The sequence below is a fragment of the Dasypus novemcinctus genome, chromosome 4, assembly GCF_030445035.2.
Source record: "Dasypus novemcinctus isolate mDasNov1 chromosome 4, mDasNov1.1.hap2, whole genome shotgun sequence".
Taxonomy (NCBI): domain Eukaryota; kingdom Metazoa; phylum Chordata; class Mammalia; order Cingulata; family Dasypodidae; genus Dasypus; species Dasypus novemcinctus.
The window spans coordinates 85,561,959-85,584,452 of record NC_080676.1 but is presented as its reverse complement, the minus strand read 5'-3'; the positions used below and the strand labels follow the sequence as shown (position 1 = coordinate 85,584,452).

Below are 22,494 nucleotides of genomic sequence, written 5' to 3'. Positions count from 1 at the left end.
AAGAGGAAAAGAAAAAGGGGGAAGAGGAAAGGTGAGAAGGAAGAGAAGGCGAGAGAGCGAGAGAGTGAAAGAGAGACAGAGATAGAGAGAGACAGAGAGAGAGCATGTGCTATGAGCAATAGCTGTGGACCTTACAGTTGCTGCTAACTGCCCTGTGTGTGAGGGAGGGAGGGAGGGAGAGAGAGAGAGAGAGAGAGAGAGAGAGAGAGAGAGAGAGAGAGAGAGAGAGAGAGAGAGAGAGAGTGAGAGCGCACTAGCGCGCGCGCGAGAGAGAGCGAGTGAGCAAGCGAGCAGAAAAGAGGTGGAGAGGGGGGGGAATAAGAAAGAGAGGAGGAGAGGAGAGAAGGCAGGAAGAAGGCAAGGGACGATACAACCATGCTGTGCTGTATGAGAAGAACCAAACAGGTAGAGCTAAAGATTTTTACTTCTTACTGTTGTGAATTTACCAGAGTACACTATTTCCCTGTAAAGGCAGAAAAATATTTTAACTGCTTCTGCTCTGACCATGGTGCTCGTGTTTCTTTAGCATATGGTAACTGATGGTTTCATTCCAGCTTTTATTCTTTTCTGTCTTTCATGCTCTGGTTTCAGAATGCTGCTACTAATTAGGGTGAGGGTAGGAAAAAATATGCCTGTTTGGCTAGAAATAAGATTTTTGTTTTGTTTTGTTTGACTCTTAGTAAATGCTCAGTGTTTTGGTCTCTGGTTTGAGGGTGTGGATGGATGCAGAAAGGGGTGTGGGGGAGAAGATGTGGGCTCTACCTCCAAGATGGGGATGCAATCCTTTATATTATGTATAAAAAGCTGAGTTAAGGGAATAACATGCAGGGCTAAGAACTGTCTGTTCTGTCGTATAATTTTCTCACATGTGCAGCGGGAGAAGCCTTATTTCGCACATGCATGAGATTTGAATGGACGCAGGTATTTGTGGAAAAATATGTGAAGGTTTATATTTATTGATTTATTTTTTCAATGAATGAATGAAACTGTGATTTGGGAGATTTTTCTAAGAGAACCTGAAGACAACTGGGGCTGGAGGAAATTTGGCCACGTACTAGGGGGAAATCTTGTGAAAATCTGTAGCCGATTGTGCACCAGCTGGTCGGAGGAGAGGCTGAACCACGCCCCTAGGAGCTTTGAGCTCCGACGGGATGGGAAAGATGAGCCCAGTGTTACCTGTTGGAAACCGGGTCTTTTTTCTGTTCCGCTGCGAACTGGTGTCCCTCGCATCTTTCCTGGAATTGCCAGTCCCCAAAGACGTACTAAGATTCTGGATAATAAGCATGGTGACTCGTTTTCATCAGGAAGAGGGACACATGTAACATTATCAGGAGCCTGAATCCCCTCCCTCCTTTCCCCACTGCCCAGTTTTTTCCTCTCATTTCAAATTGCTTACTTATTTCTTGAAAGACATTTTAAAAACTTGATTGGGGTAAGGGTGGGAAGGAATGACGAGTACGGTGTGCCGCAGCAACCAACAGTGCTGTGACATTCCCCAAACGAAGCGTTCAAACATTTGTTGGAACACGTTTAAGTGATTTGAGCGGAGGTTAAGGAGGAAAATGGGTGTGGGACATGGGAGTGTGTGTGTGTGTGTTGTCGTGTGCGTGCGCGCGCACGCGTGGGGGGCAATCCTGGTCAAAGAAGCCCTTTGCGGATGGATTATTTAGGGGTGGGGTGCAAAAGATAGGATTTGGGCATTATTGGATATTGGGCAATTTGTAATATGCTCACTGAATCCAAAGGGGGTGGACAGGAGTGAGGAAGAAACCTCCTGGCCAGCCTTGCACATTTAGCCAGCGCCTAGGAAGGGAGGGGTGAGGAGTGGGGATGGAGATGGAAGAGGAAGGGAAAGCGAGACAGAGGCAGAATGTCAGAGCAGTGGGTAGAGAGGAGAGGAATGGCAAAAATGTAAATAAAAAAATAAATAGCATCCTGGGTTTTGTGTGTGCGGTTTGTGTGTAGGTGTTTGGGGAAGAGCCAGCAATGAGGTGCTTATTTGCAGCACTTCTCTCAACTGCTATGGTTCCTGACATTGATGCTTCTACTGGCTCATTTTCAAACCAGGACATTTCCTCTCTTTTTCTTCATTCATTTTAACACGTAAATACAATGTACAGGTGGCTGGGTTAAGCACACTGTCAAAGACAAGCTCTGAGTTTACCCCGCTGGTGAACTGGGGAAATAAAATTTAGGAAGGTGGTATTCTAAAGAAGCAAATGCTATTTTAAAAAGAAAGAAAAAAAGAAAAGCTTTAATTTTGGAAAGAAATATGCAAGTTTACAACTTTTCTCCACCTTATTTATATACATTAAAGTATATACTTATCCCCTTTGACAAAGGAAATCAAGCAGGATTTTTAGAAAGGAATTCCCTTCCCAAAATGAGGACAGTTGCCTTCACTTGGGTTCTATCTCACTGACAGCCCCAAGTATTCACTCTAATGTGCAAAGTGATGAAGCTGAAATTGTAGATTTAGGGAGTACTATGAATTCACATGCAAATGTGTATAGCAGCTTCATACTTCATAGAATCATGCATGCACTCTATGGTTTCCACATGCCTTCATATATTTTAGCACAAGTCATATTCAGTAGACAAAATAGAAGGTATAAAAATTGTCCTATTTTACCCATGCATTTTATAAATGTGTACTTATGTGTGAAATGGTCATGTCTCCTATATGCTACTATTGTGTATCGTGCACATATATTGATATTTAGGGCACCATTGAATTAGACTGAAGGAAATGCTGTTTTAAGGGTATAGGCTCCAAACTACACTGACTGGCGTTTATATTGCATGAGTACTTAGGTCTCATACAGGTTTCCTGCTTGAGAGTAAAATCATACTATATCATTTGTGACGGAATCTAATGGTGTCTATTCATCTGGCATCTATTCATCAACCTTGTCCTTAACAGGGAATAAAACAAGGGCAAAAACCTGTAAAGGTCTAAACTCTGCCACACCCATGAAATCCAGCAGAAATGTGGGAGGGGGTTGGAGGGCCTGCACTTCCTTCCTCTTCCACTTGAGCAGCATAAAGAAGCAATCTTGGATTTCTAAGTTGTAATACACTGCCAGTGGGCGAGAAGAAAGCATAAGTGATCCATATTAGCTATTAGTTACCACTATAGATAAAGCAGAAAGAAAAGAATGGGAATGGGGTGGAGATGAGAAGATAATAAAGGAGTGAGTAAGGAGAAATAAAAGAAAATAATCCACTGAGATGTTATGGACTTACGATTTCCAGTATCTTGGGGCTTACTTTAAATAGCTTAATTACCATACATATTGTGGATGATGAAAAACTTGCAAGGTGTGATCTGTGTCCACAAAACAAGAAAACTGTGAAGTGTCTCCTTTGTTTAAAAATAATGACTTGTTTGTAATTGAAGTGTAAAGAATACCATGCTAGTGAGTAGCCCTCTCTCCCCCAACATCTGCCTTTCTCCCCATTCAACGAATAATCCTTATTTTGGAGACTGATCTGTGATTCAGAATTCCAACCTCGCTGCATCTCTGCAGTGTTGGGAAGGTGTGGAAAGATGCCGCCTGGCTGCTTGGTGCAGGCGATTCCTCCCCCTGATAAATTGGCCTCCTCCTAAAGCTCCCTGAGCCACACCCAGTGTCACCCAGAGACTAACTGAATTAATTAGATGGAGGCAATTCTACTTAATAAAAATTGTAACTGTTCATTTTTCAATGGTGATTTTCCTCACACATTTCCAAATTTAAACAGAAGAAGAAATTATTTAAAGGGGACTTATTTTTTTGCCAAATTATCTGGACTTGCAGAGAACTTTAGAAAATTCATGGTGAATCTAAAAACGTGTTCATTTCTGGTGACTATATAATTCCTTCTACCCCCTGCCGGGGCGCATGCACAATGAGCTCTGCTCTCTCATGCTTTCTTATGCTGACATTCTAGGTACCTCTTTTTTTTTTTTTTTTTTTTTAATCTCCTCATCCATGCTGAGGCAGCCTAGAATAAGAAAATGCAGGGTTAATTTTCTCTCTTGCTGAGCAGGCAAAACTACAGAAACCTTTCATGTTTCATGCTAAAGAGCAGCGCCTCTGTTCACTGGGAGGGTGAGTGGCAGAGGGTCTCCTTTGCCTCCCTCATAGTGAAATTTTCAGTGTTATGCCTGGGGCTGAATTAATCCACATACTTGAGAGTTTTACCTGGCCCAAAAGAAAGGGGAGTGTGTGTGTGCCATCAGTCAATGGTAGAGGATATGTATTAACCAAGGTTCCTCTTGTTCATCTTGATAAAGCAGGACAAGACCTTCATCTACTGATAGTTCAAAGGATGCCCGTAACCAGGTCATCTCAAGAGAAGCTACTGCATTAACTATCCACTTCCCTATTAGTTGTGATAGAGGCACTCAGACAACTGAGCAGTGTCTCTTGTTAACCAAAGAAATGATTATCAGAATAAATTTTTATTTTAATTTTTAAACATTTCTTAAGTGTGGTCATGTTGCCTCTGCACCATTATAATTGAATCTTCGTAACATTCTCTGAGTTTTGGGGAAGAGCACTGTGCTGAGAGTCCTTGGTTTATGCCAGTTACTAATTCTGTTATCTGAATGAATCATATAATCTTGGGCTTCAGTTTCCTTCTGTAGGATGGGGATTAACAGCAACAACAAAACCCCATCTTCTTACCTAGACAATTGCTTGGTTGTTGTAAAGATTACATATAGTTGCTGTAAAATAAATACTGATCGGCTTGGAAGAAACTTTTTTCTTTCCAAGTTTTGCAATGTGAAGCTTGACTTAGAATTGCCAATCTTTTATATGACTATCAAGTGCTAATAATGTCTACCTTTGTTTTCTTTGGAGACTGTAATTGATTCCTTTACTTGTGCTATTGCTCTCCCCTGTTTGTTCTCCAGAATCTCATCCGACCATTCCCTTCTCTGTCTCTTGAGATTTTATCCTCTTTTGTTGTCTTAACTCCATTCCCCATAGCCTATGAATCTGTTCTTGTCTCTTCTGTCTTAAAGAAACTTCTCTTAACAACTTGTCCCCATCTCTATACAGCTCTGTTTTATCCTCCCTTTAGAACAAAGTCCTTAAAAATACTCTTCACACTCAATTTTCCTCTTCATCACTTCTCAATCACTTTTCTATCTACTTTAATAAGGCACTTGTTTACATAATTCCACTGAAGCATGTTCTGAAAAAGTCACCACATTCAGTGACTTTAGTCTACACCTTTTTAGATACCTCTTTGACAATTTTCATTTTTGTCCATCCCTCTTCCTGAAACTCTGTCCTTGCTTGACTCCTATGATAGCTTTCCTCATACTTCTCCCTCTCAGATAGGTCTTTCTCAGTCTTCCTCATTGGCTTTGACTCTCTTCCCCTCCAAAATATCAGTGATCTCCTACCTCATGATTTTGATCCATTTCTTTTCTCACTGTATCCATGAATCCACTTCCAGAGTTTTAACAACCTTTGTGACTCCCAAATCTGTAGACCAGACATCTCTCCTCAGCTACTGACCTGTAGATATCTCTGTATAGGTATTTCAGAAACACCCAAGTTCATTAAGTAAAAAAAAAAAAAAAAAAAAAAAAATCAAACTCAGTGTCTATTTTGCACCAAACTTCATCCTTTTCCAAACTCCTTACCCTTATTACTGTAACACCATTCATCCAAGCTTCTATGCTCTGGGAACTGGAACTAATTTGAATTTAGTCCTTTCTTTAAATCCCCAAGCAGTTAATAAATCCTTTGATTCTTGTTAAAAATATTTTAATCCATCACCCACCACAAATAACATATTCAGACCATCATCTGGATAAAGGCATTAGCCTCCTATATGGGCTCCCTAACTCCATTTTGTTCTCCATTAAATTCTCCTTGAAATCACCCCAGAGTTGTCCTTCCCTAACACAAACCTGGTCATATTATTTTCCTCATTAAAATCCTCCAGTGGTTTTCCTGATAACTACAAGATAAAATTCAAAATCCTTAGCTTGGATTGAATGATCTAGTCTTGCCTGTCCTTCTTAGCATGGATTTCATGATTAGTCTTGCCTACCTTTCTGCCTTCCTCTAATATTCCCTCTTTCTTACCTTATGACACCATAGTGTCATTGCTCAAACGGTACTCTCTGTCCATGTTACATTTTCTATTCGTCCTGGAAAATTCACATTCCCCTGCAGAAGTCAGCTCTTTGAAGACTTTCTTTAATGTAAATTTTATTTTACTTTCTTTATGACTATGCTATAAATTTTGCCATATCTGTTATGCCATTCATATAGAATTATTGCACTATAATGAATTTATTTGTTCACATAGAATGATAATTCAATTTTTATTTCCAGCCTGTAGTACATTGCTTGGTACATAAAGTAACTGGTTTTAACTGTGGATAACCTGTTAGCTAAATGAATATGGAACCAGATTCCCACAAATTGTAATATATTCAAATAGATGGAATCAAGGACACATTTTTTAAAAAATCTTTTACATCTGTCTTAATTCTCCAAAGCTGCTATGACAAATACCACAAGAAGGGTTGGCTTAAACAATGAGAATTTATTGTCTCATGGTTTCAGAAGCTAGAAGGCTTGCTTCCTTCTGGGATCAGTAGCTGGCCAACAGTCCTTGGGTTCCTTGATTTTTCTATCTCATGGTGATGTCCTCTCCTTATTCTTCTGGATTCCCTTGACTTCCAGTTTCCAGTTCCTTCTCATGGCTTTCTCTTAATATTTCTGAATTTCTTCTACTTAGAAAGAACTCCAAGGTAATCCAGATTAAGACCCAACCCCATTCAGTTGGACCACAACTTAACTAAAAATAAAATCTTCAACACATCCTATACACAATGGGTTCACACCCTTAGGAAAGCAGATTAAGACCAAGAACATGTCTAAATTTGGAGTACTATAACTCAGGCCACCACAGTATCCAATAATGAAGTGGTACTGATCATCAGTGATTCTTATTATTGGCTTATAGACATGAGAGTCAGCAGTTTTTAATGAGAACAGGTACAATGTGACTCCTTTTATAGACTGTATTTCTCCAAACTACCATAGATGGCACCCATCTAGAAACCTCCCTTGGATATCATCTTCCCCACCTCTTAGGTTGCCAGAATCCCAGTTTGGGAACATGATCACCACAGTCTTAGATCTTCATGTGCCTTGGGCCCCAGGTGCTTAGACTCGTTGTTTGGTTCCACAACTATTTCAAACAGACCCTGATTCAGTCTCTTGCTACTCTTAGTTGACTTATTTCACTGATCACACAGACTTCAAAAACAGCATGAAGTATTGGCCTGTGAACAGGGACTGTGTTCAAGAATTAATATTACCTTCATTTAGATTTCTTCCCATCCCATTGAATAACTACGTAATAATAATCCATGCAGAGAAAGTTTAGAGGGAAGTAAAGGGAAGGTAAATTGTACATAGTTCCTAAAATGTCTGTTGGATGAATAAGAATCAAATCAGTTGTGTTTTTCATAGGTTTGATTAGACTGAAGGGATTTGGATCCTGAAGTAGGGAAATTATGCCTAATATGGGGCAAATTGTAACCACAGCTTTCCATGAAATGCTCTATGCCAGACTATAAATAATATATTTTCTCTGATTGAATTGCCAGGGCCTTGAGAAGAACAGTAAGGCAAAATGATTTTTAGGTGCAGTAGCTGCAGCACCTACAACAGCTGAAATTGGGTAGGTTTTTCAATCTCCATGCACTTATTTTATACCTTTCTCAGTGCTCCCAATCCCTTTAATATTGAATCCTAATCCTCTTCTCTTCCCCTCAGGTACAAGTAGAATTTCTCTGATTAAGTAAGATGAGTCCATGCTAGTGTTTAATGGGTAAGGCTATGGGAGGAGAAATTTTGAAGAAAGTGTGTCCCTTCCAACTTACCAAATAGGTATTTTAGACAAAACAAATGTTTTAAGCTATGTCGGCACATAGAAAATTCTCAAAAATATTTGTTGAGGGAATAAAACTAGAAAGAAGAGGGAGCATCATGATGGGTCATTAGGGGAGATGTTTTGGTGATAGAAGACCATTCCAGAGCTGGTTTCCTGTAAAGGCACATTCAACTCTCTTGGTCCTCCTGACAAGGTGGTGTGGTCAAATTTACAGTCCCTTCTCAGTCTGCTTAGCTCAGAGTGGTACACTTGTGGTTGGTTCAGGTTGTATGTTGTATGCGGCGTGACTCTCCAGTTTCCCATCCTTAGTTATTTGCTAATCTTATTTTCTTAGATGTTGTTTGTTTTAATGCCCTGTTTCATGTCTTTATAGTGGAATAAACTCTTTCCCTGGGTTCTAGACCTGGCTCTGCCAATTGCTGGTCATGTGACCTTGGGTAAGTACCTTAATCTTTCTGAACCTCAGTTTATTCACTTGTATAGTGAGAACATAAAAAGAATCCCCCAAATACTGCCTTTTTTTTTTTTTTACTAAATTGGTGTGGGGCTCAAATAAAGTGGTAAAAATAAAAACATTTTGCAAATAATAATGTTTGATAATTTTAAGGTATCATTAATCATAGAATTCCACATATTGAGGCCTGAAGTATTCAAGGCTTTGTGCAAAGAACAAGTATCCTTGCTCTCTGTATGGAATATATACATCCTCTGTTCTTACCCCTCCTTTCCTACTCTCTACAGAGTGAATATTAACAGTGCTGATGGATGGAAGCATAGTATAAGATTATCATTTCCTTTGAAAATTCAGTAACAGAATTTAGATAAGCAAATATTCAAATTTTCATGAAGATCCTAAAGTATCAGTTCCAAATGCATCAGAAATAGCCACTGTTTCCTTTTTACTCTCTATTTTAGACTTTTCTTCATGTTTAGATGTCCTCTGTTCTCCATTTGCTAAGTCTACTGCCTCTCCCCCTCATCCCACTAAGATTATCAGGCATGCTGTGCTCACATCCATCAAATGAGAGCCCAGTCAGGCAGAAGAATGGAGAGGGAAGCTTGGGGCTGGTTTGGAGACTGAAATTGGCGATGCAGCCTGGTTGGGGGAAGCACATTCTTCACCTGAGCACCATTTCCAAAACAACTTCAGGATTTCTTAGTGGGTCAGTAATAAACTTGATCATAAGTGGTGATACACAATCCTGAACCTTTTCCAACTCAACTTCAGATCCCATGAATAATTTTCTAAGCTCTCAGGATCTCCAAAAAAGAAAACTTCAGTTCTCCTGTGTCCTTGGTTATTATTGGGATAAGTTACCAATTTAATAAAACACAATGTATCATATTTTGATATAAGCAATGGAATTCTACAACTCAAACTGAATTTTTAATATATCTTGGAAATATGTTCAAGAAATTCTGTTTTTACTAGAAACTTAAAGTTTATCATAAATTAGTTAATACAATGTGTATTTTAGAAAAATACTTTTATATAGAGAGTTTGTATAGACTGCAATAGAAAGGTATATTAACCTCAGATTTGGGAATTAGCTGGTGCCCAGAGGAAAACAATTGTTTTTTAAATTATATTTATAGTTGATTAATGCTCAGTATCATATTTGATCCTTCACTCTAGCCACATCCTCTCTCTCTGTTTTGAGACAAACATACACATATACGTATCTATTATGCGTATTTGGTTACAAGTAACAGAAACCAACTTCAATAGGTCATAAAATGGAACTATTGAGAGGAAACTAGAGATCCCATAAAATTAAGAAGTTGAACAACCAAGCCTATGGAAAACAGGGTGGATCTGTTAAGCTCAACAGCAGGAATTCATAGACTCTCTCTCTGGAGCCCTGTTTTTAAAATATGAGAAAGAATGAGAGGGGGAGAAAGGGGTGGGGAGAGAGAATGAATGAGAATGTATCTCACTGGTTCTGCTTGGGTCAGATATTTACTATAGGAACAATAATGTTTGAGAGATGAAAGGGTGAGGATATATGATTTGGGCATAGTTTGTGGGGACCCACATCTGTAAATGTAGCAAGGAGACAATTGATTGAATAATTGTCTCTATGCCCATGATAGGAGAACTATTCAAATCACAAGAGACTTACCTCAAATGTGGAGGACCACTAATTTTTCTTTTTGGCTATTTTTGCTTTGGCTTGTATTGCATGTTCTTATTAGGTTATTGTCACTAACTGTGGTTTAAGCCACAGGAAGCAGTAACCACACAAATAACTGATGCCACAAACTTTTGTAACTGAAAAACAAAGGGCAAATCTGTATACCTGGAGATGACAGGCATTGAATTTTCACTGTCCTCCACCTGTCTAAGAGGAATACTATCTATCATATAATCTTGCTAATTTGACACGGTGTAGCTTTGCTTAAACCTCTCTTTTTAGTTACACAAGCTTGTGGGATTACTTTTTGCAAAATGATTAGGCTAAATGGATGTAAAATCTATCAGATTTATATTTTATATCAGAGAAATGCTATTCCTTGACATGAGTCATCTCCTTTTGAATGTTCTTGAATTAATTCCAGCAATAATCACCATATTTATCTATTTTTAGTAAATTGGCACTTTCTAAAATATTGAGCTGTTGTCTCCACATGCACTAGTTTGCTCTAAATGTAGAATTTTGGTAATTAGCCTTACATCAACTATTTGTAACCCCAGTTCCAATAACTGCTTTAAAATGTTATTTTTAAATGAAGATTTTAAAGGATTTAATATCTACCTATTTATGGCTATATGACAGAACCAGATGGTGCAAAAAAAAAAAAGAAAGAAAAAAAGAAAAGATTGTTCTAAGATTGAGCAAACTTCAGGCTTTGACCGATTTTCTAGGTGGCTTGAGACCCTCTTAGTCAGCATAACAAGTCTAAGAGCTAAACTAGACTAGGAGCTCTTTCTCTTTCCACTCTTACTTTCCTTTGGAACAGAAAACAATTTCTTTTCTTGGAATATAGGCTGAGAATTAAAACTCTTAATAGCCAAACTAGGTAATATGAGAGGTGTTTCCAAAGGATGTATCCCATAGTTGTACTCAAGTTTTCCAGTAAAGGCAATTGTCTCCATTATTTAGAAATGAATAATGATCATCTTTAAAAAGCCCCAAATGCTCAATTCAAACGTACAGAAGAGAGTATTGATGGGGGAAACTTGTTTACTCATGCTACAAAACATACACGTTTTACAAAAAAAATTCGATACTGTTTCTTTAAAGAGAAAAGTCCCAGTTTCCAAATAATTAACTTGCAGTTAGATTTCAAGGTACATGTGATATTTCAGAGTAGTCCACCTTGGCTATCTAAACTCTTGCCAGGGTTCTAATGGGAAGGGGGAGTAGACATTGATTGTATTTGGGTTGGACATTGCATTTCAGAGTCCCTTCTCTTTCAACCCATGAAAAAAGTTGTGCTAGATTTGAGAAGGAAAAAGGATTAGTGAGACTTCATCAATTATTCATCAAAACTTCCCCCCCTTTTTCTTTATGTAGGCATTTGGAGAATTTTTCTTCCAAATCAGAGATTTCAGAGTGGTATTTAGTATTCATTTGAATATGGCTTTCCAGTTGATCCTCTTACTGCAGTGTTTCTCGTGGCTTTGAGTGCCTCTGATTGAAAGACGCAGGGTGATAACTTTTGATATCTGAGCCAAATTTGTCTTCCATATTGATAATAACCAGAGAACTATAAAAAGGCCAAAGGACAAAACAGTTTCTTGCACATTCTTTCTTCCATCTTGATCACATGCAACAACTCCAGAATAAAACCAATGTAGAGGTGAAAATGAAGAGATCTATAATTGAAAAGGGAAGAGAGGGCTTGGGTTACAAAGTAGAATTACTCAGTTAGAAATTGGGCCATAACCCTCTAGTAAAAGCTGTCATGGGAACATTAGTGACCACAGATGGCTCAGACCTCATTTTTGAGTGTCATCTGGAAGATACAATAAGCCCAAGAACAAGAGTATTCAGGAAAGAATCCGAAATGTTTGGACACTAGTCTCAGTTCTTCTATGGTTTGAATCACATTCAGTCTTTATTCTCACTTAGTGGGAAGAGACTATTGATTCTTGGCTGAAAAGAAAAATGTCAATTTTGTTGTCACCAGTATTGTACCATCTCAGGCCATACTATATATTTCAGTAACTAAGGGTTTTCTTACAAGGCTCTATTTCTCTCCTATATTAGAATTCTAGTGTTAATGAATATTGTTTGGCTCATATACAAACTTAAGTCTATTTCACTTTTACAGAACTTATATTTTAAAATTCTATCTGTGATGAGCCAAACCATAAAACCATAGGAAAACCAATAGGAAAATTAACTTTCCTTTGATACAAAATTTCCAGATATTTAAAAAATATATTATTTTCCCATTTATTCATTGTTGTCATACCACAAAATATGTTAAATTAATTATCTTCTCCCTGGATCAGACCTCTTATTCCTCCTTTTTTAACAATATTATTTAGAGAAACTAACACTTTCCCAGTTTCACAGCTGATAACATGGAAATCAATGATTGCTCTTCCTTTATATAGGCCATGTTGCTTTAACAACGAATGGTCACCATTTTGTAGAGAGATATTTTAACCTGGACAGAAATAATAGCCACATTTGACAGTATAAACTTCTTATGATCTGGGCTAAGAATAAATAATCAGTTTAAAATATACAGCTGCACTCTTCTTAGGCCGTTATTCTGCTTTCTAGGCCTGGTATTGAACACTCGGCTTTTGCCTCATATCTATAACTGGTGTCTTCCAAGGAGCCTGGTGAAGTTTCATAACTTTCCTCTTTAGTAGTGATATGACCTGTTGCATGGATATATTTTCTTCTCTCACTCTCTTTAATTTCTAATTTAAAAAAAACAAAACATGTTCAGCAAGCAATGCTTAGTGTTTCGTTGTTTTTTTTAAAAAGATTTATTTATTTATTTATCCCCGTTCCCCTCCTCACCCTGCTGTTTTTGCTGTCTGTGTTGTCTTCTCTTCTCATTTTCTCTCCTCTAGGATTCACTGGGATTCAATCCTGGAGACCTCTGATGGGGAGAGAGGTTCCCTGTCAATTGTGCCACCTCAGTTCCTGGTTTCTGCTGCTCTTAACCTTGACTCAAACTTACTCTCCCCTTGTCTCTCTTTTGATGCATTGTCATCTTGCTGTGAGACTCACTTGTGCAGGGCAGTGGCTCACCATGCAGGCACTTGCGCACGCACTGGCTCACCATGCAGGCACTTGCGCACGCACTGGCTCACCATGCAGGCACTTGCGCAGGCCCTGGCTTGCCGCGTGGGCATGCTTTCTATTTTTTTTCACCAGGAGGTCACAGGGATTGAACCCAGGTCCTCCCATATGGTAGGTGGAAGCTCTATCACTTGAACCCCATCCACTTCCCAATGCTTAGTGGTTTTTAGTTTTGTTTTTTTTTTCTTCCTGGTCCCCTTACCAGTGCTGTGGAGGCTTCCATCTGATGTTATTTAGATCCCTAAACTGATGACAAAAGGAAATACACTAGCAGGTTTTCTTACAGATGACTGAAGGAACAAATGGCCAGGTAGTTATTGACTTGCCAACATCTAACCTATGCCTCTTACACACAAAAGTATATTTCCTTTTGGAGAGTGTAGCTGAAAAAGGAATGGGGTCATTTTTGGAATTCTGGAGAGGGAAAGCTCTTCTCCAATTTAGTTGGTTCCCTTTTTAAAAATAATTATGAGAATTGAGAAGTGGTCATTACGTAATTAGGTCCTAATACTTAGGTATTAAAAGCTAAGTAACTTATAGGTTATTTATACTTGTATAGTCTAGATGAGAAACTTAAACACTCATTTAGATTAATTTCTTCAGTAATGATGTTCTGAGTTTCAAGCTACTAACTTCCAAAGCAAAATTTAGAAACACATCTCATTTATAGGTTGGTATGGTGCTCAATACAAAATAAATTTGGGAAGGACCAAGAAGAATATTATTTCCCATTTAGGGAATGGATGAGCATAAGGAAGGCAAAATGAAGCAGACTTCAGCTCAAAAATGAGTCACTTTTCTCAGTTGTACATTTTTTATTTCAGTAATTATGTGGGAGGTGGAGAAGATACATGAGTAGTTTTGAGAGCTAAGAAAGTAGATGAGAAAGGCAAGTATTCAACTTTGGAGAGTTTGGTTTAGTGGACTCTGGTAGAAACCTGAAAATACCCACCAGTCTTGGGTGGAACCAGTTGAACTGCCTCGCAAGAATTCATTTTCTATTCCACTAATCTAGCCATACATACCTTCGCTTCTAGTTTCTGCAGATTTTTTTTTTTTTTTTTTTTGCAATAAGCTGTTTCCTCTGTTTTCTCAACAGAACTCTTTTAAGAGTGGAAAACCATTTCCACATTAATGCTCTGGATGCTTCAAATGGTGTATACTCAGAGATAGTAGAGTTTTTGGTCACTCTAAATTTTAAGTTGCCACTAACTTTATGATATTCTCAAAATAGGCAACAAATATAGGTTCTGTTGAGAAAACCAAACTTCAGCCAAATTATTTGAAGTTAAGATGAAAGTTTATTTGATTCCCAGTAGAAGGTCCAAGTGTCAGGACTATTTTGATATAAGAAGATTAGAATAGAGAATAGATTAGGGGATAACAAAATCTTCTAGACCCTCATTCATACACAGTAGTTTTATTACATCCTAATATTAACTGGTGCTATGAAATACTCTTTCCTCAATTTTGCCAAATCATATTCTGCATCTAATTTATGGATGTACATGTCCCTAAATATTCGAAATTTGTAAACTCAGCATTTATATGGTCCACCGAGGGATAGTGTCTTTTACACATAAAAACTTGAGGCTATTTTCCCTTTTCCACCTTTTGACTCTTAAATTCATCTTCTTTTCAATTTGCCTTTTTAATCAGGATTAATTCTTAGAGACAATTTTTGTCCTTAAATATTATATGGAAATTAGGGAAATCATTTATTCATCCAACAAATATTTACTAACCATCCACTATGAAGCAGGAACTATGTTGAATAGTAGAAGTATGGAAAGACATTTTTAAATAAAAGAAAGTCTCCCTACCCTCAATTAGTTTACCATATAGTGAGGCAGACCTATGTGTGCTATGGAAAAGTCTGCATTCCATAATATGTTCTAAGATGCTTCTATTATTCTCAGGTGTATTTTCCTAATTGTTCAGAATCTTTCTCTGTGTAAAAGTAAGCTAGTGCGTCTTCTTGAGTACAGGAGATATGACTGTACAACCTGCCTTGAATGCCTATAAGGGTGAGTTTTGTGATTAAGACGCATTGATAGCTATTAAGACAGAAATACCACATTCCATATTCCATAAGGCCATTACCTAACTCAACAATTTTTAAGGATTGAATGTGTTAATACATGCAAAGCCCCAAGAATTGTGGCTGGTATATGTTAGGTGCTTGATGTTAACTTACTGAGGATTTTGGTTCCATGTTAAGTAAATCATATCCCTAAATATATTTTGTTAGGAATTCTTGAAGGACACAGTTTCTGATTTGGGGGAGTATGTGTGTGTGTGTGTGTGTGTGCATGCGCATATATGCATATATGTCTGAAGTTTGATGAACATACAATTGTTTAACTGAGAAATGAGATATTAATATCACTGACAAACTTTGCACACTCTCAATTGCTCTCAATACTCTTTAGGGCTAGTTAATATATATCAGTTCCTAGTGTCTCAAACCAAGAGACATACTTAATGTAACTTATAGATGTGACTAATAAATTAGGAATAGAAATTTGCGCCAGTCTCACTCTTAGAACCTGGACAGGCCTGTTACTTCCTGGTAGCCAGAATGTGGGCATCTCAAAGCCCAGACTCAGGAGCTTTGAATCAACAGGCAATGATTGCAAAGATGCAATGGCAGTTACAAATCATTTCAGTGATGGTGGTACCCAGGGTTCAGTGCCTGCAACGCCCATGGACCTATGTCCTAAATAAATAATTTCCCTTGACTGTATTTCTAGGGCCTAGCTTTCCATAGTTTTTGTCCTTAAAAAAGAAACGTCTAAACTTTGTTTTATTTATTTAATTAACTATCTAGGATATCAGAGCATATAGATCTTTTTCTTTTATTATAGCAAAACACAAGTGACATAAGACACACAGTTTTAACCATTTTAAGTGTATAATTCAAGTGCATTTAGCCCATTCAAAATGTTATGCAACAGCACCATGATCTAGTTCCAAGAACTCCTACCTATTTTTTTTTTTTTTTTTTTTTGGTACCAGGGCCAGGACCTCTTATGTGGGAAGCTGGCTCTCAACCACTGAGCCAAATTGGCTCCTCTGAGTTCTTTTTTTCATTTGTTTGCTTGGTGTTTGTTTTGTTTTTAGGAGGCACCTGGACTGAACCTGGGCCCTCTCATGCAGGAAGCAGGTGTTCAACCACTTGAAACACATCTGCTTCCCCCCTGCCTATTTTTTGAGACTGGTTTTTCAGCCTTCCCATCAGTAATGAGAGCTCTGATATTAACCTAATCCAGTCCAGTTTCTATTGTTTATTCCAAGAATCTGACTGATATAACCCAATACCCAGAAATCAGGGCAAACTACTATTTTCCACCTGGATTATTCCATTAGCCTCAGGGCTTTTGCACTGGCTGTTCCCTCTGCCTGGAATGCTTTGTTCTCATGTAGTCTCATGGCTTGCTTCTCACTTCTTCTGGGCTCTGTTCAGTTCCCATCTGAGCAGCTTTCATCAGAGGACTTTCTTTCTATACCCTCTATAAAACTGCACCCCACCCTTATAATGCCTATGTCCCCTTTCATTCTCTTTCATTTTTCTCCCTAGTACTCTATTTACCTTAGGTATTCATTTATTATAACCTGCTTGCACCACTAATATGGAAGCTCTATGCAGGTTCCATAGCTCTTTTAGTCACTAATATTTCTTGGCATCCAGTACCAAGTCTGGCACATATTAGATGCTCAATAAATTAGATGCTCAATAAATATTTGTTGAATGAATGCAAGAATGAACAAATGAATTTATAATCTCAGATAGATGATAAGAATAAGCTTGTAATATTCTGTAGCTACTGAATCGATTCCACAATCCTGCAGGTCTTCCTTGTTGACTGGCCCTAAATCTTGATCAGCAGCATCTCAAATATTTCTTTCAGTCTAGCATCAGTCTAAGATACATGATGCAGTGAAATTCCAGGGTAATGAAAGAGAAATTTAGTCCTGCCTACCACTACAAGATGCTTATTTATTTCTCCTTTTACATTTTAATTGTTTAAATATTTGGGGAGGATTTTCCTGCTGTGGTAAATTTATACTCATTAAATTGTCAAATGTAGCCGTATTATTTATTTATTTATTTATTGCAGGCGCCGTAAGGGGAAATAGTTGCTTTTGCTGCTGGCACCATCTGGCTTTGACTGATTATTGCATTTTACCTGATAGTCTTTGGACAGGACTATCAGGATGATGAATGGGCGAGAGGGGGAGGACTTCAAACATTGGTTGAGAAAGGATAACAAACCTGTAGCAAGAAGTCAGACACCATGTGGCATTCTAAGCATCGACTGCAATAGAACATCCATTGCACATTGTATTTGCATTCCAGGTTAATCTTCAAAGAGTCTACATGGGAAAAACACTCCATGATAAAAATAGCAAGATCTTCCAGAAGAGATTTCCTTTGAAAAGCAAAAGGAAAAATTCTTTATGTTTACTGAGTGTGCTGTGATTCCCCATGGTTGTGGTTGCAAGTAAAATTATGTGTATCCATTTTTTCAGCACCAGTGCCTTGTAAACAAAGGTTTAAAAATATGACCCTTTTCAAGATGGTCCAAGCCCAAACTAGGAGAAAATTTCATTTGTACAAATTGAAGAATACGATGTATAATGGCAAATATCACAATGTCAGGTACTAGGCTATGTGATTATAACCTGATCTTGAAACAAAAGCCAAGTCCCCCTGTCATTCCTGAAGCCTGATATCCATCAGAGACTTCATTCTAGACAGAAGCAAGGGGATAGTTCTGCTGATACAGGAAGTCTTCAGCAGATCCAGTTCCATCTGACAAACTTGTGAAGCAGGGGAAGAAACTTTTATCCCATCTTTCAACTTTCCCCAGTGAGAGGAAGCTTTCATGTACATGTATGATATCTATGCTGTTTTGGTATCAATAGATCATCTACCTCTTTCATTGTATCTCAGAAGGGAATCATAGAAGTACCTTGTTTAACAGTCATTCATTTATTGATTAAGGGAATATTTATTGAGTGCCTACTATAAAGTACAGAGGATATAGACTAAACATATGTAAAAAGTATAATCTCTTCTGCAAGATACACATATTCCTTCTCATAGCATAATCTTTGACAGGTTGGAGTTCCACCTTTGCTGGAATATTTCCAAAATTTCATGGGCAGTTGCTATCCATTTTCCACCCAAATGAAAGAAAGCAGCTTAACTGCACTTGAAAGGGTAGTGAAGTTCAACCAAATCTCTTGCTTACCTTTCAGCATCCAAAAAGTCAGATGCCAAGATCAAAGTAAAATCCTTGAGAGCCTAAGCAGTTAATTTAATGAACTCTTCAACCTTTATCTTCTTGTATTGGCCTCCTTCAAACTTCTTCTGTTTTTACCATACTTGGCCATTCTCTAGGTTCATCCAGGAATGGGAGCTAAATACCAAATGTGGATATTTGTAAACCAAAGAGTATCAATCTCTTATTGCCACAAAAATAGCCCCCAGACCTCTTCATATATTTCAGAAACACTTTTCCTTTGTATTTGAATGAAACCCCATCAGCTCAGGTTAGTTTTTTGTGCATAGAAAAATCAAGCTTTGGAATGAGTCAAATACAACCAAGCCAAGGTCCACAGGAAGGAGGAATACAGTAAGGATCAGAGTGGACTTAATGATATCCTATTCATGAACTATTGTGGTTAATAATCGAGAAAATGTGGCATTGGTGTGGAAAAAGTGGCCGTGGTGACTGCTGGGTGCGGGGAATGGGAGGAAGAGATGAGATGTGGAGGCATTCTCGGGACTTGGAGTTGTCTTGGGTGGTGCTCCAGGGACAATTGCCGGATGTTGTATGTCCTCCCATGGCCCACTGGATGGAACGTGGGAGAGTGTGGGCTATGGTGTGGCACACGGGACATGGGGTGCAGCGATGCCTGGAGATGTACTCACCAGACGCAATGGATGTGTCATGACAATGGGGGAGAGTGTTACTGTAGGGGGAGTGGTGGGGTGGGGGCGGTGGGGGTGAATGGGGACCTCGTATTTTTTGAATGTAATATCTTTTAAAAAATGAATAAATTGAGTAGAATTTGGGGAAAAAAATGAAATTCCTATCTTTGTAAAAACGCTTAGAAATACTCTAACAAAGAATAACAATTCTTGAATGTTTTCAGCATTGGCCGTGGCAAGGTTTAAGGCATTAAGACATTCCACAAAATGAAAACTAAAATGATGTTTAAGCACAGACACACACAAAACCCAAACTTGGATTTATCAGGTTTCTCGTTTGGGTCTAAGATAAATCGTCAATTATCACTTATCAGAAGGTTTAATAATATATATTTTTAAAGTAAACATTAGACTAACTTTTAAAATGTAAAATATACTACTTAAACCAAAGCATATTGGATTATGCCTTTTTTATAAGATTATTCTTAAACCATATTTTAAAAGTCTTCTAATATTCTCTCACTGTCAGGGTCCAGAAACTCAGGGCCAAGGGTAAATCAGCCTTAGATAAACAGATTGCCTGGCCTAGGCCACCAATCTGTCCAACATTTGTGACCTATAAAGATTTTTCTTGCAAGCAGCTCTGCTTATGCCAACTATTTATATGCACAGTGGAAACTTCCAAAGCTGTCATTTTCCAGGTTTGCTTTGCTTATACAACCAATTACTACTATGCTGGGACATTCTACATATTTTTGCTGTCCATTGGCTCCAAGGGAGGCTCAACTAGCCAGTGCATTTGTATGTGTGTGTGTGTGTCAATGATTTATTAATCATTTTAAGTGGCATTTGACAATCTCTGATTTAAATGACCTTTTTTTTCTTTTTCCGGATGAGGGTTTTGGTTTTTTTTAAAGATACATAGATCACACAAAATGTTACATTAAAAAATATAAGAGGTTCCCATATACCACACTCCCCACATCCCCCACTCCTCCCACATCAACAACCTCTTTCATCAGTGTGGCACACATTATATTTGATGAATACATTTTGGAGCACTGCTACATAGCATGGATTACAGTTTATATTGTAATTTACACTCTCCTCCAGTCCATTCAGTGGTTATGGCAGTATATATAATGTCCTGCATCTGTCCCTGCAGTGTCATTCAGGACAACTCCAAATCCCAAAAATGCCCCCATATCACACCTCTTCTTCCCTCTCCCTGCCCTCAGCAACTCTCATGGTGGAAAATGGGTGTCTAGGATGAGGCCTTATCAAAAGGATTTGACCATCTGTGTTAAGAAATTGTGTGTCTTTAGCAGTTATTGGCTAGGGGAGCAAAATTATGAAAGAAGTATTTATGGTACATATGCATGCAAGATTGATCAGGGAGACTGGAGTCAAGGAGTTAACAGATTAATATTTTTTAAAACTGTGGATGATGACGTTGAATCTTAGAACAGTGTATTCACAATTGGAGTTGAAATGAAAAGCTAATTACAGGTTTTTTGAAGAAAAATGAACTATTTTCAATGTCTGGAATATGAAGAAAAGTCTCTGTCAGTACATGTGTTCTGTGACCCTTGCAATTTGGTTGGCCAGGTTGCATGTGGTATAGGCAGTGTTGCAAGGCAAGTCATGGGATGCAGTCTTTGTTTCCCTGATCCTTGGATTCCTAGCTCTATATCCCAACCTTATTTTCTGCTTCTAAATCCTTCAGATAAACCCTGTAAGACATTCTCTCTAGACCTCTAAGATTGGAGATCCTCTGTGCAATGGGTTCTCAGTTATGTTCTCTTTTCTAGCCCTGGCTACCATCTCTAGCACTGAAATCCTTCATCTCATTTCAATTACTCTGAGCCCTATAAGACAGGCCAATCTCCCTAACTTGCCCTGAGATTGGAGAAGAACTGAAATATGATTTTAAGATTTTCACCTGAGATAGATAGCAGAGAAACTTAAAGACAACTTAAAGGAAGAGCTCATTTGGTAAGGAGGGAATTGATTTGATTTCCAACATGCTTACTATGAATGAAGCATCCACATATTAAGGACAAATTGAAGACTCAGAAGTGGAAACAGAAAGGATAGGAAACAGTGATATGGAGGGGGATGGAGAGCTTCCTGAGCTTCCTGGCTCCATTTGAAGGAAAGAGATAGAGGAGAGTGGAGGGAAGGCTTACTCTCCCTTCATTAAATGCAAAAGAAGACTAGTTGGTAAAATAATAAGTATATGGAATCAGGGCATCCATAGGAGAAAGTTATAGATTAGAATGACTAAGACTGATAAATTAGAGAAGTAAGAAGGGCAAGAGTGTAGAATAGACCAGTGAATCTAAGAATAAAGAGACCACGGATAACTCTTTAGTGGGCATTTTTCAGTAGAGTGATGAGGATGAAAGCCAGTTTGTTAGAAGCTTAGGAAAAGATTGAGGTGGAATGGTGATATAGACCATCAGCACAGATCACACATTCAAGAAATTAGACACAGAATGGAAGACGAGAAATGAGATTGTAGTAAAAGGGTGCTACATTTCAAGCTAGGGAGGGCCCTGTATTAAAGAAGAGGGAAGAATAGAGAAGGAACAGAAAATGCTCAAGGAGGAAATAAATGTGACATCAAGAAAGAAATGGACTCAAATTCTTAGATTTCAGCAGGTCTTCTTGTGGAGAAATGATAATCATTTTGCAAGAGAAAGGAGAAGAGGATGAGAGATTTGTTGAATAAGGAATCCTATCAAAATCACGAATTCCTCCTGCCCTTTGTTTTCTTAGTGAAGTGTTTCAGCTGATAGGGTTAAAATGGGGAAATAAAAATCTTCAGAGGAAAATACTAAGCAACAAGAGTGGGTTAAGCAGCATTTTCCCCAATGGTTTCTGGATCATCTGATTCAGCATCACTCAGAGCCACTTTTAAGAAATGAAGATTTTTGGAGGAGATTTCATTTGACAAGCTCCTGAAATAATTCTTATGCATATAAATGCCCAAGAGTCAATGCTTTATTAGGAAGTGCAGTCATCTTAAAAACACTACGTAATTTACGAACATAACAGGAAGCTACAACATCTCTAATCTTCTGGTCATTTTAATCTTCAAATCTCTCACAATGCTCCATTCACTAGTTATATTTCCATGGGAAAGAGAGTAAAACTCATCCCAACAAAATCTCTTGGTTAGGTCCATAATGTCTGAGAGAGCATTACGGAATATTTATTTATAGCCAAAAGAAAATCTCAATACTCATCATGTACACGCATGAAGTTTAGACAATGATGTAAACCATTATTTTTCCTACTCAGTTACCTCTCAGTCAGTTAAGTGTTTGCTTCAGATAGGCATCTGGGAGTTACCTTCCCTCT

General features: G+C 38.1%; 1 protein-coding gene across 2 annotated transcripts in view; it reads left to right on the top strand.

Annotated features, from left to right (window-relative positions):
* The first annotated feature begins 219 nt into the window (after positions 1-219).
* GAP43 (growth associated protein 43) overlaps positions 220-22,494 on the top strand; it is a 112,540-nt gene continuing 90,265 nt past the window's right edge. For both annotated transcript variants that reach the window (XM_058295792.2, XM_012518437.4), the window contains exon 1: positions 220-405. In XM_058295792.2, the coding sequence (XP_058151775.1) occupies positions 376-405 (30 nt within the window). In that variant the 5' untranslated portion in view covers positions 220-375. The remainder of the gene's footprint in view (positions 406-22,494) is intronic.